At 44.5% G+C, this 23,243-nt stretch overlaps 1 protein-coding gene across 4 annotated transcripts in view; it reads right to left on the bottom strand.

Annotated features, from left to right (window-relative positions):
- The window catches only part of LOC137125361 (nck-associated protein 5-like), a 116,434-nt gene that overhangs the window by 81,962 nt on the left and 11,229 nt on the right, over window positions 1-23,243 (bottom strand). Inside the window, exon 1 of one of the 4 annotated variants that reach the window (XM_067500712.1) lies at window positions 15,295-15,445. The exons of the other annotated variants lie outside the window; for them this stretch is intronic. Within the exon in view, the coding sequence (XP_067356813.1) occupies window positions 15,295-15,372 (78 nt within the window). The 5' untranslated portion in view covers window positions 15,373-15,445. Of the gene's footprint in view, window positions 1-15,294; window positions 15,446-23,243 lie in introns of those variants that run through there. 4 annotated transcript variants of the gene reach the window in all.

The following is a 23,243-nucleotide window of genomic DNA, read 5'->3' as shown; positions in this document are numbered from 1 at the left end:
AAATGCAAGACAGCTAATTTTTACCAGCTCCCAGCTCATCAGCTAAAACGTGTGACTGTCTGGGGCAAAACTCTTGAAGACCATTAGCAACAAGACCCTATAATAATTACGGCTGCTGCTCAAAGGGGGACCTTTCTTCGTGAAAGCCCCACGTCAGGGGAAATATTTCCAGGCCACATCAAACATGAAGTAAAGCTGCCTAAGTCTGTGTTGTCATCGCGTAGGCCTCTCCTAATGATGGCGGACTGAAATAATCCTCAGCGCACTTGAGGGAATGCAGAGAATGTGGCATGGCTGTTGTCACGTGAAACAGGAGGGGTATTTAAAACGGAGATTTAAAGCGTGACTCATGCACGTAGTGCCGCGTGTTACATCTTCAGCCAGGCATTATTTCAGATGGCTTTATGGCGCGAGTGAAAGCTGCAGTGCTCCCAAGAGGCCCAGGTACTCACGTGTAGCCTGAAGAAACAATAAATTTCCTGACCTGAGACTTTATCGGAGGCATATTTCTCAGCGTCAGCGCTCATGCAGCTCAGCAATTCCTTACAGGGGTTAAAGTGTCCTAAGAGGTGTAAGCTCCCGTGGAGTGCATAATCGCCTCCAAAGTATATTAAATCATGAAGAGGCTTTAACGAAATCCTAATATACTTTCCTTGAAATGAAGTAGACATACTTTTACAGACTGGGAAACTTTGCAGAGAGGTGTTTGATTCACTTGCACATATAATTTTTATATTAAGGTCACAAATCCACGATATGTTTTGCTTGTATTCAGTGTCTTTAAATGTCCTAGTTTTTGTGCAAAGGACGAGGGCCTGGAACCAGTCTGCAGGCACTGCAAGATTTGCATGTGAAAACGCTTGTTTTAGTTTTGTTGGGTTTAAGGTGAGAATACTCAGTCCCTATGTGTAGAGCTGTAAAAGAAACTTAATATTTCAACAAAGGTCAGCACTGGATATTGATTTTTGCTGCTATGATGTGGGCAGGGGCTAAGCTCAGGTTAACCTGGCATTACTGCTCTACACCAACAGAAATGTTGATCCAGGCATGTTTACTCCTGGCTCTTGAGAGACCTTCTGAAGAAGGAGCGCACAGTAGCAGCTGAGCGAAGAGCCTCCCCGCCTTGTTCCACACCCAGTCCCCCTCCAAATACTCGTGTGCCTTTATGAAATTTTAAAATCGGAGTGCCCCCAGACCCCCCCGCTGGTGTGCTCCTGAGTCACAGGGAGGGGAATTTAAAAGGGAAAAAGAAAAGACATTTCTGGGTAAAGCCACAAAAACATGCCAACAGCCAGACTGACACACAGACCCAAAGCAATCTGTTTTATATTAATGGTCAAGAGTTTTCAGTAATAAAACATCAGAAGAATTATTCATCTTCATGGGCCCTGCTAGCTGTTCTTTCACACATTCTTAACGATTAGGAAATGCGGAACCACATCCTAGACAAGCGTCTGGTTCTTATACACGCTGCTTTGGAGAAGACTGGAATAAATACTCAAACCTTAATCTAGATAAAACTTTGACCCAAGAGCCTCTGAGGAGAGCAAGCATCCCCTGAAGTCCTTGCCATGATGAGTTCCCTGCATCACCTCGATGCGCCCGCACATTAGAGGCTCTGCGTGGTGTTACAGATAACACTTTGCAGGCGACTGCAGCCTCTGCACGCCAAAGACAAAGTCACAACCTCTACGCTTCAGGTCTCTACGATGAACGCATTCCAACCTGTCTGCTTGCCACGAGTTTTCCCCTAGACTGATGACACACCAGCTCGGCCTCTGGGACCGTGAAACCGAACGCAGACCCTGAGCTGCAGGTTTGAAAGACAGTGGAGTTCCCACGTGAGCTACTGCAAGTCAAAGGTTATGCCAATAGAATGCAAAAACCCTTTCTGGGCGTATTTTTTATAGCACACTTGAGAATGAGTTATGACAGTGATTTTTCAAAGTGTGGGAGATACAGCGCACCACAATCTGATACGGCTGTTAGTCTTGGCCTCCTGCCAAACATACAGCTGGGTTTGCTGCCAGATACATCTGCCATCCAATGCTCCAAAGTTTACGTGTTTCGTTAGCAAAGATGTAAACAGGGCAAATTTAATCAGCATCAAAGCAAACGTATTCCCCAATGCCAATATAATTCATAATGACTGTGATCCTATCGTTCCAAGGTAATGAACTAATCTGGATGACTAATTCTTTCTGTGCAAAGTCTAAGACCCTGCTTCTGCCTCTATCAGTTCTCTGAATATCAGCTTTGGGAACATGCATTAGTCTTATCACCATGTCATGGAGGTCTGGGCTAATCAGCGTTCGCTCAGAGGTCATTACTCATATCCCAACGACCTGGTGTCATACTATCAGCTCGGCCATCAGGGTCTCAAATCCTCAGACTCTGATAACTCAGCCGATAGCCCTGCTTTTTATCGGTGGAGAGGGCAGCTCATCAGGCAATACATTTTATTTTTCACATGGGGAAAAGCTCCTCAGCTCGGTGCCCTGTCAACCTAATCTGTAAGTGATGATTTGCCATCAAAGATGGACGTGATCCCGCATTATGTCATCATGGCGGAACATGGACAGAGATAGGAGAAATGGGCCCTTGGATGTGGACAGGGGAAGTTTCCCCCACCCTTTCTTTTTTAATTGTATTGGATTGAGTTTGTGGTAATTTACATTTGTCTGTTGTGGTTTTTTTTTTCTTGGTGTGGACAAAATGTTGTCCAGGGTCATGCAGAATCCTCACCTGTTTTACGTGATATCTGCCTTTAACGTTTAAATAATAATAATCAAATCGAGCTCTTACTTTCTTACAGTTAATAGCTCAACTAATGATGCTGTAACTGAGTTGCGCACTTCACCACTTAATTGTACCAGAAACCTCATTGACTGTAAAGTTATGTGGAGCCTCACACAGTGGCCTCATTGACCAGAGGACATTTGTGCAACAAATGCCTCCAGTGAGCAGGATGTTCTTCATCTGCCTACCTGCCCCAAATGGAAGAGTCTCAGGGAATATGGATTACTCGAGATACAAAAGGGAGCCTGTTCACCATCTATGGCGAGTTTCAGCAGTTCGGGTTATCTGATGTTCTTCCTCCAGCACCGCCTATGGTCCGGCCCAGCCCAAACATCAACACCTCACCGTCATCACGAATCTAAATTCCCACGGATTATCTTTCCAAACATTAAGATACATCCAACGCTCGAATAACCCCCAGTCTGTTTGGGCTCTTCGTGCACTGTTTGGGTTTGACAGAGTGGGCCATTCATCCCAGTTGGGAACAGTGGCAAAACTGTTCACAGCACAAATCTCACTGGACTGGGCTGAAAAAGTAGCTGAGGAATGAAACGCATCGGTTTTGACATTGCTATATGATCACTTCCACAGAGCTACCTGTGTAGAGCAGCAGCTGAAGGTATATATATGACTACATGACTACACACATTTGCATGTTTGCATGAGTTTGTGAGTAAGTATTAAATCTCTGAATCAAGACAAACCAGGTTTATAACCACCCAAAGCCGGAAAAACTTCACTACAGAAACATGCCTTTCAAAATTAAACACCATAAAGATGTGAACGAATGAAAAACATTAGAGGTTATCCAGTGCAGCAGTTCTTCAGTTAGTTTATTTTGACCTGTTAGAAGAATCTAGATTATGAATCGGTTCTGATCATATGTGCCAAAATGTCAAATAATAAAGCAACTGATCTTTTCTGGTAACATCAGAAACTGCTAAGACAAGTGCAAAACCCTAAAGTGATTGTGACTTACTTTAAATACAAGTGTCGCAAGTGTTTCACAAGTATCTTTTATCCAGATATCTGTAAGGACTGTAATGTTTTTCTAAGCTACACATCTACATAGTGCATAGTCCAAATTCAAGTACTTTTTATATACACAAATGTTTCTCACCGTGTTTTCTTTTTTCCATCCCTCTCTTGTCCTTTCTCATTTGTTCTCAGCCTCCATTTAAATCCCCCAAAACTCACATTAGGGAGGAGCACTGGAGGAATGCAGCTTTTAGAAATAAAAACAAATACACAGTGTGTATATGTTAGTACTGCTGTTTCCAGACAGGATGGGAATCTAAGAAATACTGAGCACAAGAGGGGGTAGAAGTCTGTGGAGTGACTGTTGCCCAGATTTTACAAGGCTGGGAGGTGGAGGTTGGGGGGTTTTTTGCTAGATTTTATTATCATCTGGGGGCCAATATTCAGCCAGGTGTACTTGGAGCGGGAGGGAGAGTGCCGATGACAGAAATGAAATGTAAACGTGGACCTGGCAACCCAGAAGAGCAGAAAAGATCAGAGAGGTTATAACGGCAGCAGAAAGAGGAGGGTGTCAAAAAGCTGAAAGATGAATCCTCAGATGGTGAAGGCAGACTATACAGAGACATCACAAACAAATACATGTTGATTCGTTTCTAAAAGAAAGAGTAAACTAATGGATGTAATGAAATGAGGAAGTCGGCCCTTTAATTATTTCTTATATTGAAAAGTAAATCTATAGTTTCCATGAGGGTCGATAACACCAATACAGTATTTGAATGACTGTCTGGTCATTCCTGCTTTCAAATCTCTGTTTTCCATCCCGACTTCCCCCTTTAACTCACAAACAATAAGTAGGATTGTGTGCATACTTGAGGGTAGGATCAGATGACAGCAGCTCTAAATAATTATGCCTCTGCATCCACATTACTGTCGTCGAATCCAAACATCGCAAAGCCCGAAACCGAGGGAGAAACAGAAAACACTTTGAAAGCAGACAAAGATAAAACGAGAGACACCATTTGGAAAGCGATGAGGAAGCGGCACGTCAGAGCAGAGGGCTGATGCTAAACATATGTTGGTCAATTCATGAGGGGAAGTTGAGCTTCTGTTTACTCAGGCTGTGATGGACAGGTGCCCCACCTCATCGAGGGGCACTGTGGCTGAAGCAGCGGCAGGAGTCTTGATGAAGCAGCGGTGCCCGTGTTCCTTCATGGAAAATTAGCCACATTAAAGACTGAAGATGATCGATTCAGCAATATCTGCAGTTTAAAGCTGCCTCTCCTTGGTACAGTACGGCCGTGTTCTCTACATCATTGTGTCAAACAGCATTTTAGTGGTAGCACAGAGTAAGAATTATGCTGAGATACTGTTAAGTCGGAATGAAAGAAAGAGTATAAGAGACGAAATCAAAAACCACAAACAAAGCCTCTTCAGCAACAACCTCATGACCTCCAAGCAGGCAGTTTCGCAGAGACAGGCCTCGCCCAAGACACTATCAGGTTCCCTGACATTTTACTTGCATCAGCTTCAGTGCGCAGCATTATCACAGCTTCTCCTTTGTTTAATCCAGAAGCTGATTTATTGACAAGGACCCCCCCCCGAGTCAACTGACTCGCCAGGTGCCTGGCAGACGTTGAGGCAAGCGAGCAGGCAAAGCGATGCGTTCCTGCCGCAGACAGCATTAATGTCAACTTCTGATTTCTTTTTCTCATCGTCCACGCGCCTCGGGACGAGGGAATGTTGATTGCCCCTACAGGCATGCAGGCAAGCAGAACCGGGGGGAAATGGTAATGTGACAAGAAGACGCTGTTTGTTTGTGCTCCTGTCATCCCCAAACCAACCTCTGTCACTCACGCTTATCAGATTCACATTTCCTACCTAACTTGGCAGTGATGGAAAGTGGATCAAGATAGAGTGAGGTGGTGGTGGGGGGGGGTATAGCAGAAGAATACTGATGAGACATGTAAAAAGAGATGGGTTGTGGTGACTTTTGACCTCCAGTGCAGGACTCAGTCCAAAGATTATTCCCGTGGTCATGAATTATCTCTGTGGCGATGCAGTGGGGGGGGGGGGGTGATTTCCATGTTTTTTCTTGGCGCATCTTTCCAGACAGACTGTGGGGGTGGCAGTAGCCTCAGGGTTAACAAAACAGGCTTGTGGCCAAAAGGTCTGAATGTGAACGCTAACTAGTGAAAATGTGCATGGGGGAAAATGAATGCACACATTTGCCTAAACTGACCAACGCAAACGCAGGTTCCCAGTGGCCAGAAATACAAAACAGCAGCAGCACAGACGTGGGTGGTGTAAATGTAGGTAAACCCAGGCCCCCAGGCTTCGATGTAAATAAGAGCATCATTATCATCCATCTTTAAACAAACTACATTTTTAGTGAACGGCGACCTGAATGTATCGTTTCTCTACTAAAGCACTGTCCATACACAAGAAACCGAAGGGCGAAGGCTTCTTCCCTGCACTGTGAGCCACCAGACTTCCTCATCCGGCCTTTCTTTGTGTCTGCGAGGCCTTCAGGAACTGTACAGGGTTTAGATTAGTTGCAGTTCGGAAGTGCTCAGAGCTTAATTGTCTACACCAGTCACAGAAGCCTCACCTTTCCTTTGTGAAGTGAACACCTAAGCTAGATTTATGCCTCTGCGTCGATACTTACATTTGTGCACTTGTGTCTGTGCCACTCTGCAATGACACTAACCAAGCCGCTAGTTGGTGGTGGGGTTTCTATGAAACTGTGTCTTTGCTTTAAGGCATTTTGGAATACATACCCAGGGCGTAGAATCGGCACAGAATCAAGCTTTACTGTGCGACCAAAACACAACGTAGCTCAAATTTTTAGGTTTGATAAATCAGCTTCCAGGAAACGATATAAATCCTTATACAGACACAAACCTGGGGCCCAGTCCTCCAAGTCCGTAGCATCATTCTGAATCATTAACTCAAAGCTTGAAATAGAATTAAAAAAGTATATAAAGAAGTACTGATGCAAACAGCAGTGCTCACCAATCACACGACTGGAAAGCACAGTGGACAAAGTTTGTTTTGTTCTGTAGCTTCAATGTCAGGCAGTCATCGGGACTTGAAAAGATCATCTCCACACTACTGTGGCTGCATTTATTTCATGGGTTAATGTGAACAAAGACCTCTCCCTGCAGCGGCTCATCGCACTCCGTCAAGTGATTTGAAAGAGGACCGAGTCCAATATTTCAACAGCATAAAATATTTAAATCGACCATCATCGACTTCTGAAAGGCATTATCTCAGCCTATTTCCAAGGGCTTTTTACAGTCAGAGCTCATCCAGGTCGGCAAGGAATTTCAATATGAATCCGGGGCCAACCACACACTGTATTTACACAGCTAATGGCACTAAATCCTTGTTATCATCTCAAGTGCAGTCTTATTTTTAGCAGCCATATTTGTTTTATCTTTTCCAGATGGGAGCTGAAGGAGAATTTGACATCAGCACTGTTTCTCATTAGGACTCTCAGACGAGTGACATCAGCGTGTACACGAGCACTCTTGTCCCAGGAAACGGAGCGTCAAAGATCCATCTGATAAATAAATTGAATATGTTACTATCACAGCCCAGCTTCCTGACAGGAACTCGGGTTGGAAAATTGTTTGTTTGCGCTCAAATGTAGCTTTCTGGGCTCCGTTTGCCGAGACGCTCTTTGAGATGTTTTAGGAGCAGAATATGATAGTTCAGCTACTGTGGGAAAATGCTGCAGTGCTGGACCTGTACTACAATAACAACACTGTTCTATCATTATTATTTGTTTACTCAGCTAACCCTCTCTATCTGGGCCAGCCCCCCCCCCCCCTCTTTTAGCCAAAGCTGCCACAATCTCTGAGCCCTCGAGAAGCCATTTCTCAACCGGACGCCTGCGACAGGCCGATTGAAAGGAGGTAGCGGCTTTATTCTGAAGGGTTACAATAGCTCACCCATCAGATGCCTTCTACCCCTGAAAGCATTGCTCTCAGCAGGAGCTGTTTACCATGATATTATACAGCCCATGCCGGAGTGTTCTGCATTGTTCCCCTTGTAGGTCAGGAGCGGACTGACTTGCCTTTGTTATTCACACCACATATGAAATTCAGTTATGCATTTTACAAGGGGTCGTTTGGCAGAAAAAAAAAAAGAAGGGACGTGCAAAGAAATGCACGTCCCACTTATATGAAACGATCGATACTGCGCTTGTGTCTGGCCAGTAAATATTAGCAGCTAGTTAGATTAAGCAGCAGGTCCGATCCAACCAAAACAAAAGCCACGTAACAGCTCCTCTTAAGCTCACTAATTAACAGGATAGTGTTTGTTAACGGGAGTCGGGGAGTTGGGCCTTCTAGGAAGTTTCAAATTGTAGCCAAAAGGAATGTAGTCACATTGCATATTAGCACCAATAAAATGGCAAAGCTCAAAAGCTCAACTGCTACAAGTCAACTGCAACATCACAATAAGCTTTTGTGTTGAACAAAAATGCGGGCTGATTACGTTGGGCAACATGTTGAGAATGTGTTGGCATTTATCGAAAATGTCCAAAGCGTTAAAAAACATCTTATATTTCAATCCGGAGCAAGTTTAAGCAAAGTGCTGCTGTTTGTTAATCACACACAGGACTCTGGAGTTAAATTCAGGCCCTGTGCTTTGTATGCTCGCCATCCACCCCAACGACCTCTCTGTGACGTGGTTTAAATCTGCTTCATTCGTTTGAAATATCCTCCATTAAATATGTTCCCTACAAAAACATTATTGTTTTTGCAGTTTAATTGCATGGGAAACCTAATTTCTAGGAGCCAAGGTTGAATGTAAAGCTACTGAGCTAGAACTGAGCAAGCTGGTTCTCCCTGCAGATTGTCAGGTGCAGGATACTGTTTGTTTTACAGAAGCTAAGTATAAATTAAAGACAGTAATTTGTTATGTGTAACTCAGGAATGCAAGAGTCCAGCAGTGCACCAGTGTATCTCACTGATGTATTTTTAATTTTTTTCAGACAACAATGAAGGTCTATAACACAGACAAACTAATGTGCTAAATCCAAACTGTTGCACATAATGGTGAGTAGAGGCCACTGACAAGCCTTATTCTTGAAGTTCTGGACAAAAGCAGAAAAAATAACTTAGTTCTGTAAAATAAAAGGTAAAATAATAGACCTACAGTCCCTTTGAAGCTAAGCTCAAATATCATAATGTATTTGATTTGTTTATGAATTGAACTGAATTGAACTTGAATTAGACTTGCAGTTTTCTGCATTGCTGTGTTGCATGTCGGAGGCCGGTGCCTGATCACACTGCCCCGTCGCGTGAATGGGCCTGAGTAAATCGCTCTGAATGGAAGCCTGATGGGACAATGAGGAGCTTTCACCATCGCCTCATTTCAGCATCCTCTCAGAGTACTTTGTGCAATAAGAGGTCCATTAACAGTGAAACCCATCCTGAGACCATTCAGAAGCTTTCCAGGTTCCCAGTGTACACACACACACACACACACACACACACACACAGATCCTGTGCTGGTGTCAAGCCATGCAACCAGTAACGGGAAGTGGGTCAGAAGAGAAAGGCTTAATAATCTAACAATTAATCTGGTTCAGCCCCCTCGTTAGAAGAAATTCCAACCAGGAAATGCCGCAAAAATAAAGCTGGCTTGAACTTTAGGAGTACTCAGCATTTCCTGCAAAGACAATTCCAATTAAGTGAACGTAAGTGAGGAATCACAGGAATTGTGCTTGCTGCATTTATTGGCTCCTACAGCTGTTGTGGCAGATGGATGTTGGGTCATGGCTCGAAAGCCCGCTGGCTGCCGTGGGTTCCCACAATAGCCTCTAAGTGACCGCCACGACCACACACAAAGGCAATCACTGACCACTGACAACGCAGACAATCAGCCCCGGGGGTCAAAGCATCTTTCATCCAGTCCTGCTCACCTGAGGCTCAGTAGCGCCTCATAAAACCCCGATCACTGCTCTGATGTCTGGCCGAGAGAGAGGATCCCGGAAAATCAGCCAACGCCACAGGCACATCACCATAAAGTTGAGTTATGGACTCATGAAAGGCATCCAGATCTTATTATGTCTTTAGAAACTGACTGAGAGTCAATAATGTGAATGGCTCCAGCTAGCCGGATGACTCACACAGACAAATGTTACTACATGCAGATGCTATTGATCCTTCTCTTTCTGTCTTACTAATGCCAGAAAGCCATCCAATCTCAACAATCAATGACTGATATCAAAGGCTGTAAACGCACTGGAGAACGTGCGCATTTCACGTGTGCAGCTCGAAGCTTCACGAGATTATAATAAGGGCAATCGTCTGAGGAAGAACACAGAATGACACAGTGTTGTAAAAATCTTTTGCTTCTGCGTGAATTTCCTTCTTTGTGCTCTGCACCGCATATTGATATTTGGCATTTGAGATAATGTGACAACATCTGTTGCATGACGATGAGCCTCCTTATGAAGAGCGTGTTAATATTTGTTACTTCAAATTCGTAGGGCTCTGTTGAAAGCTGCAAAGAGACAAAAGCAACCAAAAAGTCAGATGTAAAGATTTTTTAAAAATGCTAAAATAGCAAAATAGCCCTACAACAGCAGCAAACAAGAGGAGTTTGTCAAAAATGATGTCAAGGAAAAACAACCAAATATAGATGTATAAAAGCACTCGAAAGGTGCAGAAAATCACCAAAAACATTTGAAAATGGACCTAAAATATAAAAAAAAACAAAGCACAGGGGCCTAATATCTTATAATCCCTCTATTATGATGAACACTTTAAAACAATAAGAACAAAAAGATAAAGACTGATTAGAAATGGCTTTAAAAATGATCATTGGAGAACATTCCCAGCCTATGCTGTTGCAGGCAGGGAAGAATTCAGCTCCTCAAATAGTAAGATCTGTGTGAAGGTCACTGGCTCCTGACTGCTAGGTAGAGGTGTAACTGTGGCCAGAAGGCAGATGTGGTGAACTGAACTGTACTCAGCTCCCTCTTCCTTCTCTCGGACTTTTTGCAGAGCAGAGACGAGGCTCACGTCAGCCACAGAGGCTTCTGACAGAGCGCATTAGCCACGTCGGAGGAAATCAGGTTCGCTGCGAACAGCACCGTATTGTAATACAACGCAGTGCAGCAGGCCGATTGGTTGCATCCCCTCTGGCGCTGTTTGCGTATGAGCAGCTTCCTCTGCAGGGATGCCGTGGAGGGAAATTTGGGGGGAATGGCTTATGGTTATCCAAATAACGACTAGTCATTTGATTTTCTTCACATACATCAGACACATAGCCATTTCCAAGCTGCGTTTCTGCAGTACACAAGTTCAAACACATGCAAGAGCAGGCTCGCATCAAGTGGGTAAAATTGCCCAAACAGTGCATTCTGGGGGATAATAGCAGCCCGTCATGACACAGTCATTAGAAACTTGTGCAGGCGGCTGCAGGCTTTCCCCTGGGGCTCCCACCCTGTAACACAACACACAGCCAGGCAGGTGATCTTTTGTTTGGGAGGGAGAAGATGATGAAACATGCACTCATTGCCTCCCAGTGTGTGCACAATAATACAGAAAGAGAACAAAACAGTGGAAAGCAGAAGAGATAAACGGATGAATGAGAGTCCAAAACAAAACAAAAAGAAAGACAACTGCGCCGCAGGCATTTTCCCCAGCGTACTGTCGATATACAGGAGCACTGCTATATTGTCAAGCTCGGTAGCCGGAAGCTGACAGGCCCTTTAAAGCCGAAGAGGCTGCCTGCACTCAGAGGCTGTCGTCAGTAGAGAAGCACGGGGGTCCAGAGCACGGTCGGTGAGGGCCAGGCCAGTGCAGGGACACAGCCCAGCTGGAGCACCTGGTGTTCACAGCAAACACACACACACACAGTGTGAAAAGTCACACATCACACCTACACATATGGGACGTTGACCACGCAGGGCCACAGGAACGCACACTGTGTCCAGTGTGCACACAAACACACACTGAACTGTGAATGAATGAATACCTGTAATAAAGCAGAGGCTTAGTCAGGATTCTATATTATTTAAACTACTTCATTTCACTGTTTCTTGATGCTACGTTTTATCAACTATCAACTACTGGCACTGTAAAAACAGGTCTTTTACGATGTCTGATTTTCTACGTAAAGTCTCTATCAGTTTGTCATATCGACCCGTGTGCTTGTGTGCAAACGTGACCCAGATGCAACCACGATCGGACAGTTTGCCCAAGTGTTTGGTGTTGCTGTTGGAAAGCGATGAACACTGCACAACATGCGAAAGACCATCAAAGCAGAATCATTCTGAAATCCAAACCAGCTTTAGCCGCAACAGTGACAGCAGCCATTCTCAGGCCAATATCTGCCAGTATCTTTCAGCCAGTTCCCTTTAAGGGCAGCGTCTCTCCCATTATTGCAAAATCAACGTTCAACAAAACTGACACTTCACTGTGCTGAGCAACACAACCTGCCCAGAAACCGATGTTTGCGCATTCACCGTAGCATGAGTAACAACATGACCTCAATATTTTGGAAACGTGTGTGTGTTTTGGGAGGGAGCTGTTGCGTTGGTTTTGGTGGGAGGATAATCTATGCAAAGCTCTGAAGCCGAATTTAGGCTGTTGAAAGCCAATAAGGCTGTATCAAAATGAGGGCAGAGTTAATTAATCATTCCGGCTTCCTTTTTTTTCCAGGGCCCTCCCGTGACTGTCCCGGGGGCTTCTGCGTGAGTGTGTGCGTGTGCGAGTTGGTGCGAGACAGAGAAGGAAAAGCAGGGAAGCAGCAGGGAATTGCAGGTTGCAGCTGGGGGATATTAGCATAAAGTAACAGGAGCCAGAAGACTGCTGAGCTCCTGCAAACCCGGTGGACGCCTCAGGAAAGAGCACCTGCTTTATTCAGTGACCACTGAAAATTTGCAGTCGCCTGAAAGAGAGATGGAACTATATCATCTGCAGCAACAATGAACTGGAACAACAATGACTGAATTGCTATGAGGATTATTAGTCGTTTTCTGGTACACAGACATTATACACTACGTGCACAGACAGCCAGTAATCCAACAGCAAATTAAACAGCACAGACACAAAGCAGAATGCGTCCTTCAAGATTTAATACTTTATTTTTGTTTTGTATTCCCAAAATCCTTTTTTAAGCCGTCTCGCCACCCTCTGAATTACTTAAAATTTTTTGCAGATGTGAGTAGCTCATCGCTTTTTTTTGTTTGTTTGCTGTTGTTTTTTTGCGCAGTGCAATATAGCACAAAAAAAAAAAACAAAAAACAATCCGCTCCTTTGTTAAGTCACTACTCACAGCATTACAGACACTTATGAATCATCGTGTTGTCTCATCACAAACAGACGTACTGTCACACGGCTGTACTTTTTGTTATTTATCGTTTCTGGTAAAGGTGACGCATTGGGTGGGAGCAAGTGTCACCAGGTGTCACATCCTGGCACTCAAACACTCCAAACAATTTGCTGCAGCCACCCACTCCAGGTGTTATCGGTTATCAGCACTATAGATCTATTTTGCAGGCCAAGTATGTCATCAACATTTCATAATTGTCATATCATATTAAGACTGAGTGGAAGTAAGTGAATGAAGTAATCTATAAAAAGAGATCAGCTGCATAAGAGGACTTTGGCCTTCACTCTTACCGTGGGCAGGTTAAAAAAGGCTTTTATTTTGGCGGCACAGGATGCTAAAGACATCTAAGGTGGTTTGCAAACACAGCAGCCCACATTGGCTTATGCAGAGCTTCTATTCAATAAACAGTAAAAGCAATGGTAACAGGGACAAGTCTCCTGTGGCCCTCACCAAGCTTTATTTTGATTGAGCCTCAGAAATACGATTGCAGAACATCGGCCATAAAGCCAACATTCACGCCACAATGCCTCACAGTTCAAAAGCAATAGAGAAAAAGAAATCGCATGGTGTGTTTTTGCTACTTAGAAGTCGGTCAGGCTGGAAAAAGGCTCACTGGGTCAGTGTGTGAGTGTGTGTGCGTAGGATTGGGGTTTGTTTGGGGGTGGGGGGGTAAGGGGGGATTTCTAAACCAAGCACAGGGAGTGATATGGGCATGGGGAGGAGTGAGAGAGTGAAATAGGATGGAAAAATGCAATCATGCATCCCGGGCCTCTCCAGCTCCTCATCGTGTGTTTCTTCCCTCCCCACCTCCTCCTCCTCCTCCTCTTCCTTCTTCTCCTCCATGAGCCATTAGTCACTATCCGGCTCCTGTTAATGTAATTAGATAAAGGATATATGGAGTCTCGGAGCTCGCTGGAGACATTTGTCTGCATAATTGTGTCCACGCTGTGGCAGAGGGTAAGAAGCCCTGGATTTCCACATAACACCTCTGGCTCAGATATTCAGATAAAGACGGAAAGAGATGAAAGAGAAAGAGATGAAAAACAAAATCCCCCCATGAAATAATCACATTTCTTCCACTTTATTTATCTTGCGGTGTGTTTCTAGAAGAGCACAAATCCATTTTTTTTTTTTTTTTTTTAGCCAATGAAAAGTCACAGCACTTCAGAATCTCACGTTCTTGTTCCAAAAAACCAATAGCAAACCAAAATGAAGAAATGAAGTCTCTCAAAAACTGATATTTTTAGAGCTGGCGGTTGACAGTCATTTAAATGCCTCCTCCAACACACACACACACACACACACACATTATAGCAGCCTCCTAATAAACTGTCAAATATTACAAGTCATCTGAGCCACTTGGGGTAATGATGTACAGCTGGCGAGTGGGTCCCCCTGATTTGGACCTTCTGGAAATGTATTTGGAAACAAGCTCCATTCTCGCACGTAATTAGCGGCAGACGCAGCTTGTCAGCTAGTGACCTACATATGAAACACGGCAGGATTGCCGCGCTTTAAATGCACCACACACCGTCAAGGAGCCAAACATTCCCATACGTTTGGGGAGCTACGGACAGACATGTTGACCGAGTCCCAAAAGCACATCAGCACTCCAAAAAGGTTTTATTTCTTTTTTAATTAGCAAATGAATGGTTTTTTTCTTTCAAAAGTCTCATATCCTAAAGTGCTTGTATAATAACTGGAAACACAAAACATTGTCAATTTACAGAGAAGAAAAGCAGCGACTTCTCATATTTTAGAAGCTGGAACTAGCAAATGTTTGACATTTTTGCTTCGACTTCAACAATTAATAGTGTAGTTTTGGCACCTTGCTCACTGGAAATGTTCTACTTTTCATAATAATATACAATTGCAACAGAGAAAGTCCAATCACAAACTTACTTTCTGATGAATTTCCCTGCAACGCCTCCCCCCCCCCCACACCATGCCCTACTCCTCTAACCCAAGGCAATTCCTGTCTCCTGTCTGGGGCATCAAAACGATGTAGGTGGTTGTGAATTGCGGCAGACTGAGGGGCAGGATGTTAGCCTGACGATGACCCAGTCAGACCTACGTCCAGCTCCAGACAGCCTGCCCCAGATACACCCTCAATGGATGGAAGGCTGAGAGGCATGGAGGAGTAATGTATGGACCGAGACTCACCGCCAGCAGTTCCAGCAAGGGGACGTTTTGGATCCTCCCGCAGACCGACACGACGGCATGGTCCGAAAACTGACTCATCCTGCGTCCGCTTGTTCTCGTCTGTTCGCCTTCCTCTTCTATCCGCTTCGTTCCCCACTTCTGCCCTCACTGAGTCTCAGCTGCTGCCAGCCACTGTGTGTGTGTGTGTGTGTGTGTGTGTATTGGAACGATGATGCAGCAGGCGTTCGTGCAGCTTTGGCAGTAAGGTGCCACGTCTGATTTCTTGTCTCTTCAGCATCACTTCTTGTCAATATTTAACCAGTAAGTCAAGTCAGATTAAATCACCTGGGCAAGACTGACTCTGGTTTGTGGAAGGTTTGGTTTTTGTGTGAATTTGTGTATGTGTGTGTGTGTGAAGTAGTAAATTACTAGTAGCTGTTCGTGTGTGTAAAGATGTAAAACATTAATGTGTGGGCTATTTCACATTCCGGGTCGGCTGTTTCTCCGTTTTCTGTGACACGACAGTAGCTTTAGTCCAGTTCTCACACTGTGTCATGATTTGCAACACTGGCTGCTGCCGCTGCCGCTTGCAGAGATGTAAAGCAATGTAGAGACAAATAGTGTTCAAACAGGCACTGAAAGAACTGCTTGACATTTGCCCCAGGAGTATTTTCCCCCCCATCTCATCATGAGCACTCTGCCTCGGTTCAACGTCAAAATGTTAGACTCTGCAGAGAAAGAAAGGGATCTTGAGCTAACTACTACTCCTGGTAAAACAAGGTAATTATTTTATAGTAGTATGAAGAGGCTGTGCATTTTTAGTGTCTCTAAAAGCCATATAGTTTAGAGACCCAACAAGACCACAAGGAGATGCTAAATTATCCCAAAGAGGTATCGTATAAATACAAAGAGACGCAATGTAACTAAAAGGGGGCTAAATCCCTACAAAGCTTGGCTTTTTGAGGCGTCATGATATCATCTACTAGCAGAAGTATTTTAGCCAAGATTACCTCAAAAATGTTCTTGGTCGTAAAGCGAGCGTCGCAAGCTCCCACTATAGCAACTTAGACCACATTCACACTCTGCAGACAAGTAGAAATGTAAGATTCAGACAAGATTTGAACATCAGCTCCCACTGACCTGTTTAAAGTGCGTTTTCTCCCACAGAGGTTCGAGCTCATGACCTGCGGCTGTCACCGTGATTGATGGGAGGTGAGTGGCAGGTGGTGCTCCTGCTCAAACGCAGATTACAAACTCATCAGTCAGCGGGGCCTGGGCGAGCCTCGCCGAGGAATTTATGACATCAAGCACGGTCGCGTCACACCGGTCGGGTTGTGGGAAGCAAGCTGAGGCGATGCAGGTGTAAAGATCGGCGGCCTGCTGGAATGCATTCCTCTAAGTGACTAATTGTTTTCCATCAAAGCAGGTCGCACCTAGTCGTGAGATATTTATTAAACTGAAAATGTTTTTTACATCTATTGTGTGCGCGAGCTGTGTTATGAGCTTGAAGATGAACAGTTTGACTGAGGCTGAAGCCACCAGTCATCTGCGCATCAAACCAGTGTAAACCATTTTTCTGTCTCAGCCAAGCAGCCCATGCAGAAGACATAATGAGTGGCCACGTCTGTATAATAAAGACAGAGATTTTCAGAATGCATCCTTTGGCAATTTAAAGCTGCTTCATTTGTCAGCGAGAAGGAATTAGTGCCCATATCATGAGTGCGGAACTGAATCTGCGTAGAAATGAATGACTACTTTGGCAATAAATCTTCAGCAAACGAGACGTTGCATTTGTCAAAACCTAAATGAGATTGATGGTAAAATAACAAACATATAATAAATTAACCCTAAGTATTGTGGTTTAGAATGGGTGTAAGACTATACGGAGGTTGGAATTTCTAAATAATTTACATCATTTGTCAAGTTAGAAAGTCCACTGAAAATTACAAGGCACAGAAATTCCACGATAGCTGCATCAGTGGTGTAAGAATTTAAAGCAGGCTCTAAACCCCCAAACCTTTTAGTTTTACCTCCTAAACCCTTTTAAGGCAAACAGAGAACAAAAACGCGTGAGGAAGCACCACTCCTTTATGTGAACACCTGGTTTCGCACTTACCGTACTAGCTCGACCAGTGCAGCCTCTGCTGGGTGACACAACTGGGCTGGAAGGCATCTATTTTCCACCCATAACGAGTCTCGCTGCTCTCAGGCGTGGACGCTTAAGGAAATGACACTAGCCTAATACTCATGTAAAAGCTAATTAGCATTAGCACCCATCTGCATTTTTCACACACACACAAAATCAACATGCATAAGAAAAATCCCCACTTACTTAAACTATCGTTTGATATATGGTGTGTATTTACTTTAATGACTGGAGTTAATGCATAAACATTTGTATTGTTTTGTTTTGCATTGCAGGCAAAGTTGCCAAAATTAATTAATTAATTATTAATTCATTAAAACCTGTATTGTGGATTAGGAAATGTGCTTCCCACAGTACTGTTCAACAAGTGACTGTTTGCTCATTGTTCCTGGATATTTTAATTAAGCTGTGCTTAAAAACAGGTTTGAATGCTGTATAATTTTATCTACAAATTATCAGTATTTCAACTCCAAAAAAGAGAAAGAAAAAGATTCTGGCCTGGTTCCCTCAGATCTTCAGCCTTGGTTTTAGAAAGCCCAGCATGAAAGAGCTCCCTAAGACCCCAGCTGAGAGTTTGGCTGTGTGCCTGATGAGGAGGATATGATCACAGGGCGGCCTTGATGCTAAAGAATAGACAGGACGCGCTGTGCACACCGTCGCGCCACCTTCTGCCTCTCACGCCCACACACGGTCTGCCAGCAGGGCGCAGAGCAGACCTGCCCACCGTCCCCAGCTGTAAGGTGAGGAGGTGGGCTTCCCTTTGCTGACAGATGCAGCCTCCCTTTTTCTTAGACACCCTCTGCCAGTTTTGCTTTGGTCGAGCCCAAACCTGCAGCGATGGACCCGAACACAGTGGCTCATCTGCATGTGATAATCAAACGTCCCTGGAGATGAAGCTTCCACGCCAAGTGGACGGGGTTAACACTATGGAATAAGAGCTGGCTACTGTGCGTAGAGCGAGTTTCTGTGCAGAGAGACTGAACCTGCAAAATGCAGGCATGGTAACCGTGCATACAGTAGCAATATACACCACACAATACATAACAATAACATGTGCCTCCATAAACTTTATATGTAGGATTAGTTGTTCATGAAAATGACTTCAACAGCTCGGGAACAGCATGTCAATGAGCCGAACAGCAAAGGAATAGAAATCACTGTTCATTTTACCGATTTCATACACGACCCAATGTTCCTTATGTGGTCGAACGTCCACATAGCAGGAATTAGTGGTTCTCAAAATGACAGGCCATGGTGCCTTAAAGACAAACGAGGCCAGATTTGTTCATTTCTACATACCTGATCATGTCCGGGCATAAATTAAATAAGCTGTAAAGGTAAAGAACATCGGGCTCCAGGGGCCGTCCAATCGAAGTGCATATAAAAAAGGTTCACGCACCCAAATCCAAAGGAATGTTCTTGTATTTATTTCACAATTACTAGTACACACTCAAGAATGTGCTCACAGTTAATCTTAAAATGCAATCAGGGACATTTCTGTGAATTTGGGTTTCCAAACTCTTTACCAGGCCTGCTGGGCACAGGGAACCCATGGACCAGAACCTGTTAAGATGCTGCTCATGTTTCGGGTTTTTGCTTCTAGGCAGTGAACCTACAACGATCCAAAAAAGGTGTAAAATGACCAAAAACAGACACGCAATCAGTAAAGACAAGTGCAAAAAAACAATTTTAAAACAACTTTGTAAAAGAATCACAAGAAGAGGAAGTGCATAACTCCTTCGGGGCAAATGTGAACATCTGATCTAATCACCTGCTTCAGTGTAATGTAAGCACATGTTACAGAAACAACATCAATCTTGTTGCAATCAATCTGAGCTACAACAAATTTATTCCCTAACTGTGTGACTCTATCTCGATGAACCACCACTTGAGGACACACTGAAAGGGTCCAAGTGTTTGATCCTGTGGGGAGATAGAGAGCGACTGTCTTCCTCCTGTATGTGCAGATTTCAGGCTTCTCAAAGGGCCTCTGTGTTCCTTGCCTGCGGGCTCTTTTGAAGGAAAACCACAGGGTGAATAGAGTTTGGTGCAAAGCGCTAATGTTTGAGGAGCCGCGCATGTGAAGCTGATCGCACGCGGCCGCGGCATCAACTTTGATCTCTGTCATGACTGGAAGAAGAGTCCGTAAATGGCCCTGCAACTCAAAGGGCACAAAGGATGGCCTCATTGGACAAGGGAAAATGGAGGTCCAATTATAAGAGCTGGCACAAGGCTCAAACTCAGTGTCCCCTCATTCAGACGGGACCAGACCCAAAACTTTTTTGTTGTCTTGCATCTTTTTGAGTTTATTGTGCATCTCGTGGTCAGTCACTTTGTGTGGTTTTTTTTTTTTTTTTGCATTGCTCCTTTAAACAAGAAATATAAACAGGAAGGTTTAGAGGCTTTGGCCCAGGGCCAACTCATATTCCTGCAAATACCAATAAACTAATTGTCCAGCATTATGTCTTGTAAAAAATAAAAAAATAAAAATAAAAAATGAAAGAGCCGTTTAACTTCACTACACGTGAGGCAAAGATCCATAAAATATGATTTAATTGGCCTAATAAAAACACAAGCTAGGTATTATCCAGCGGCTGCCAAATCTAATTACTTGGAGGTTGGAAAAAGTGATGAGTGGCTTATATCAAAACAGCCTCAACAATTATTAAAACAATTTTACAGGCGGATGGAGGCCTCTCAGTCTTATCCACAGCGTGTGGTTGGCTATGGGGGAAGCCGCTGCGTTTCAGACTGGAGTCTAAGGAAAAGCCAACGTTGTAATTGGTCCTCTTCGTGCTCATGAGAGAGAAAACGGTTCCCATGAGACGCGGGGAGGAAAAACACCACCTCCTCTTCTCCCGTCTCGTCAGAGTCAGCGAGTGTCCCAGAGTTTGCTGGGTTCCCACACCCTGCGGCCCCGTGGCTACACACGCGGTGAGCCCAGGTATGTGTGGTATGTCACCTGCACACTGAGGGAGCTGTCAGAGCCTCGGCTGGAGGCTGGCACGCCGCCCGCTGAAAAACTTCATTTAAACACGAGGGGTGAAATGTGTGGGGCTGAAAAAGCAGAGGCTCCTCCATGAAAAGTCACCGTTTTATGTAACTGGTTCCCACCCAGACTGTCCAGTCAGCTTCGGCCTTGGATGCACACTTTACACCCGTTACGCAGAGGTCGAGCGGATCCCCTGAGCCTGGCGTCCTGTAACACCGACATGGCGTGAGAACGGGGCCCACGCTGAGGACGGTATTCTCGGTGGATTTCCACTGTAGAAATACGCTCAATCAGTTTGAGCTGCTTAGTAATAATATCAAAACTTCTCCATTTGTCTGTCTGACGACACCGGAGCCAATCACATTAGACTGTGTGCTCGCTCCCCTGCTTAGTTTTATGTCTACATTTTGCATTGTAACCACCAGCTGTAATGGGCTGTGGGGGGGAGAAGACGGAGGAAATCCAGTCTTGCAAAACAAGACTCCATGCTGGCTCGCCATCTCATTCAATTGCACTTAAATTTAGCATGCTAATGTGTCTGTTTTGGGGCTTGTTTCTGGGACAACTTTATTGTCTCACTTTCTCGGGCGGTGAATGGGCCAGCGAAACAAGTTGCAGCCTGATATAACAGCACGGCTGCAAATCGGCACATAAAAAAAAAAAAAAGTTTATCTGAGGAGGAGGCTTGACAAAAGCCAAGGGGATTTAGTTAAACCTAAAATGCTTTGGAGATGAACAGGAAAGCAGTACCACATGCTGTTTATTCAATACAACTCACAACTATGCAGCAGGCGTTTAATCAGTAATGTGGAGCACTTGATTATTAACCCTCCCCTGCGGAGTGTTTTCAATTTGGCCTTTTGTGATCAATTATCTCTGAGTATGATTGCACTGCTGCACACAACATAAATGCTGGCAAGGAAGAGGATGTGGAGGAGAAAATAGGGACATGGTCTCCCCAATCTAAGGTTGATGACAATTCACGGTTGGAGGAAATGCATTAGACACGAGATCTGACCGGGAAAAACATTAAGCAAATGGTGAAAATAAAGCTAAGAAGACAAAGCGAAGTGCTGGGACTCGGCGGTGATAAGACATCCAGTCCGGTCTGCTCAGACAACCCACCATATCCATACCAATGAGCACCATGCCAATGCAGAAATGCCTCAAGGTGTTTACGCACTACGTCAGATGTGCTGAGGGCCTTTCATCTCAGGGAGGGAGGTCTGAGTTGCCCCACGCTTTCCAAAAACCACAAGCCAACAGCCAGGCCAGGTGCACATAGGTGTTAAAATAGGCAAAGCTCCAAATACTCGGCGAATTATTTTCTCCACATTCCTGCGCCCTGCTCTGTTCTGTTCCGTTCTGGCAAGGTGCTTTCACAAAGGGCATGACAGAAACTAGTTTAAAGTCTGGCCACACTTTGACTGCTTGGGCCTAACAGCTGATGATGATACAGACAATGCTCCAGAAACATCTGCACGATGTCACTAGATGAATTTTTCCTCATGTGTTCTTAGGCTCCCACAAGTATTATCAATCTAACAAGAGAAATCAGAAACTACCCTCCATAGTCCTGACATTCACAAATCCGGCTTTTGCATTGAAAAAATTTTCAGCTCCCTCTAAAGTAATTTTTGAAACAAACACATGTGATAGGCTTCACTGTATAGGACACACCCCTGGCAGAGCGTCTGTGGTGACCTAGTTAAAGCTGGCTGGCAGCAGTTAGCAACAGAGAGCGTCCACGGCCATCAGGCTCACCGTGCACGTCCCTGCGTGATGAAGAGAGCCTCATCCGCAGGCGGGCATCAAATGATAAAAATAAATAGAGGCACAGAATCATCCCAGCAACATGGCAGTTATGTAATGCAAATGGTGCCCCAGTTACTTACATGAATTTTGGTATCTGCTGCAACTCTGGGGCATCCCTGACAGCTCACACAATCCTACCCAACCTATTTTCGGTCACAGGAGCTGAGCGCTATGATGAAACAAACCAATAAAATGCTGATAACACTAATAAGAATCCACTCCACTCCTGGCAAATGCATCACAGACACGAGTGTACACAAAGACATAACGTCCGTTACCTGTTTTCATGGTGCTTGGAGCTTTAACACAGCTTTATAGCAAATGCACCCGGGAAAAATCTGGTAGCCTGCATTCACACAGAAAACATATGCTGGCTCAGTGCATTATAGATGTGCAAGGTGACTGACATTCAAGTCCTATGTTCACCACATTACCATCAGACGATTGATCCATAGACGAGCAGATCTAAATATTTTACCTAGTTCTCAGTTGACATATGGTAGTTTTGCCCCAGTGTGAATTGAAAATCAGTCAAGGGCGCCCACCCCCCCCCCCAGTGAAAATGTGGCCTATTCTTTCGAGTGCATCGCAAGCAGTGGCCAAAACTGGATCACGGGTGACACAGGAGAGGAAAACCAGAACATGGACGCTCATTCCTGTTGTTTGAAGGAATGTCAGAGATCGACTCTTGTGTTTTCTCAGATGCTTAAAGGTATCAGAGGCTCATATCCTCCCAGGAAAAGGAGTGTTTACAAGACTTAGTAGCTTTATCAACGTGTCAGGGACCAGCACAGCAAGTGGGGCCATGTGGAGCTAGACGCAAACTTCAACTACTGGCCTGATTGCAGAACGAACGCTGATATGACCGCACAGATAAGAGCATGGGCAATAATCAGTAAATGTTTATTATAATTGTCAGAAAATCACATCGGTTAGGACAGGAAATTTGTTTCTCACGATATGCCAACAACCCGCTTAATAATCAAAGTGATATTTCCAGCTGCTTATACTGAAAAT

The sequence above is a fragment of the Channa argus genome, chromosome 4 (genome assembly GCF_033026475.1).
Source record: "Channa argus isolate prfri chromosome 4, Channa argus male v1.0, whole genome shotgun sequence".
NCBI classification, from domain to species: Eukaryota; Metazoa; Chordata; class Actinopteri; order Anabantiformes; family Channidae; genus Channa; species Channa argus.
This window is presented reverse-complemented; position numbering and strand designations above follow the sequence as displayed.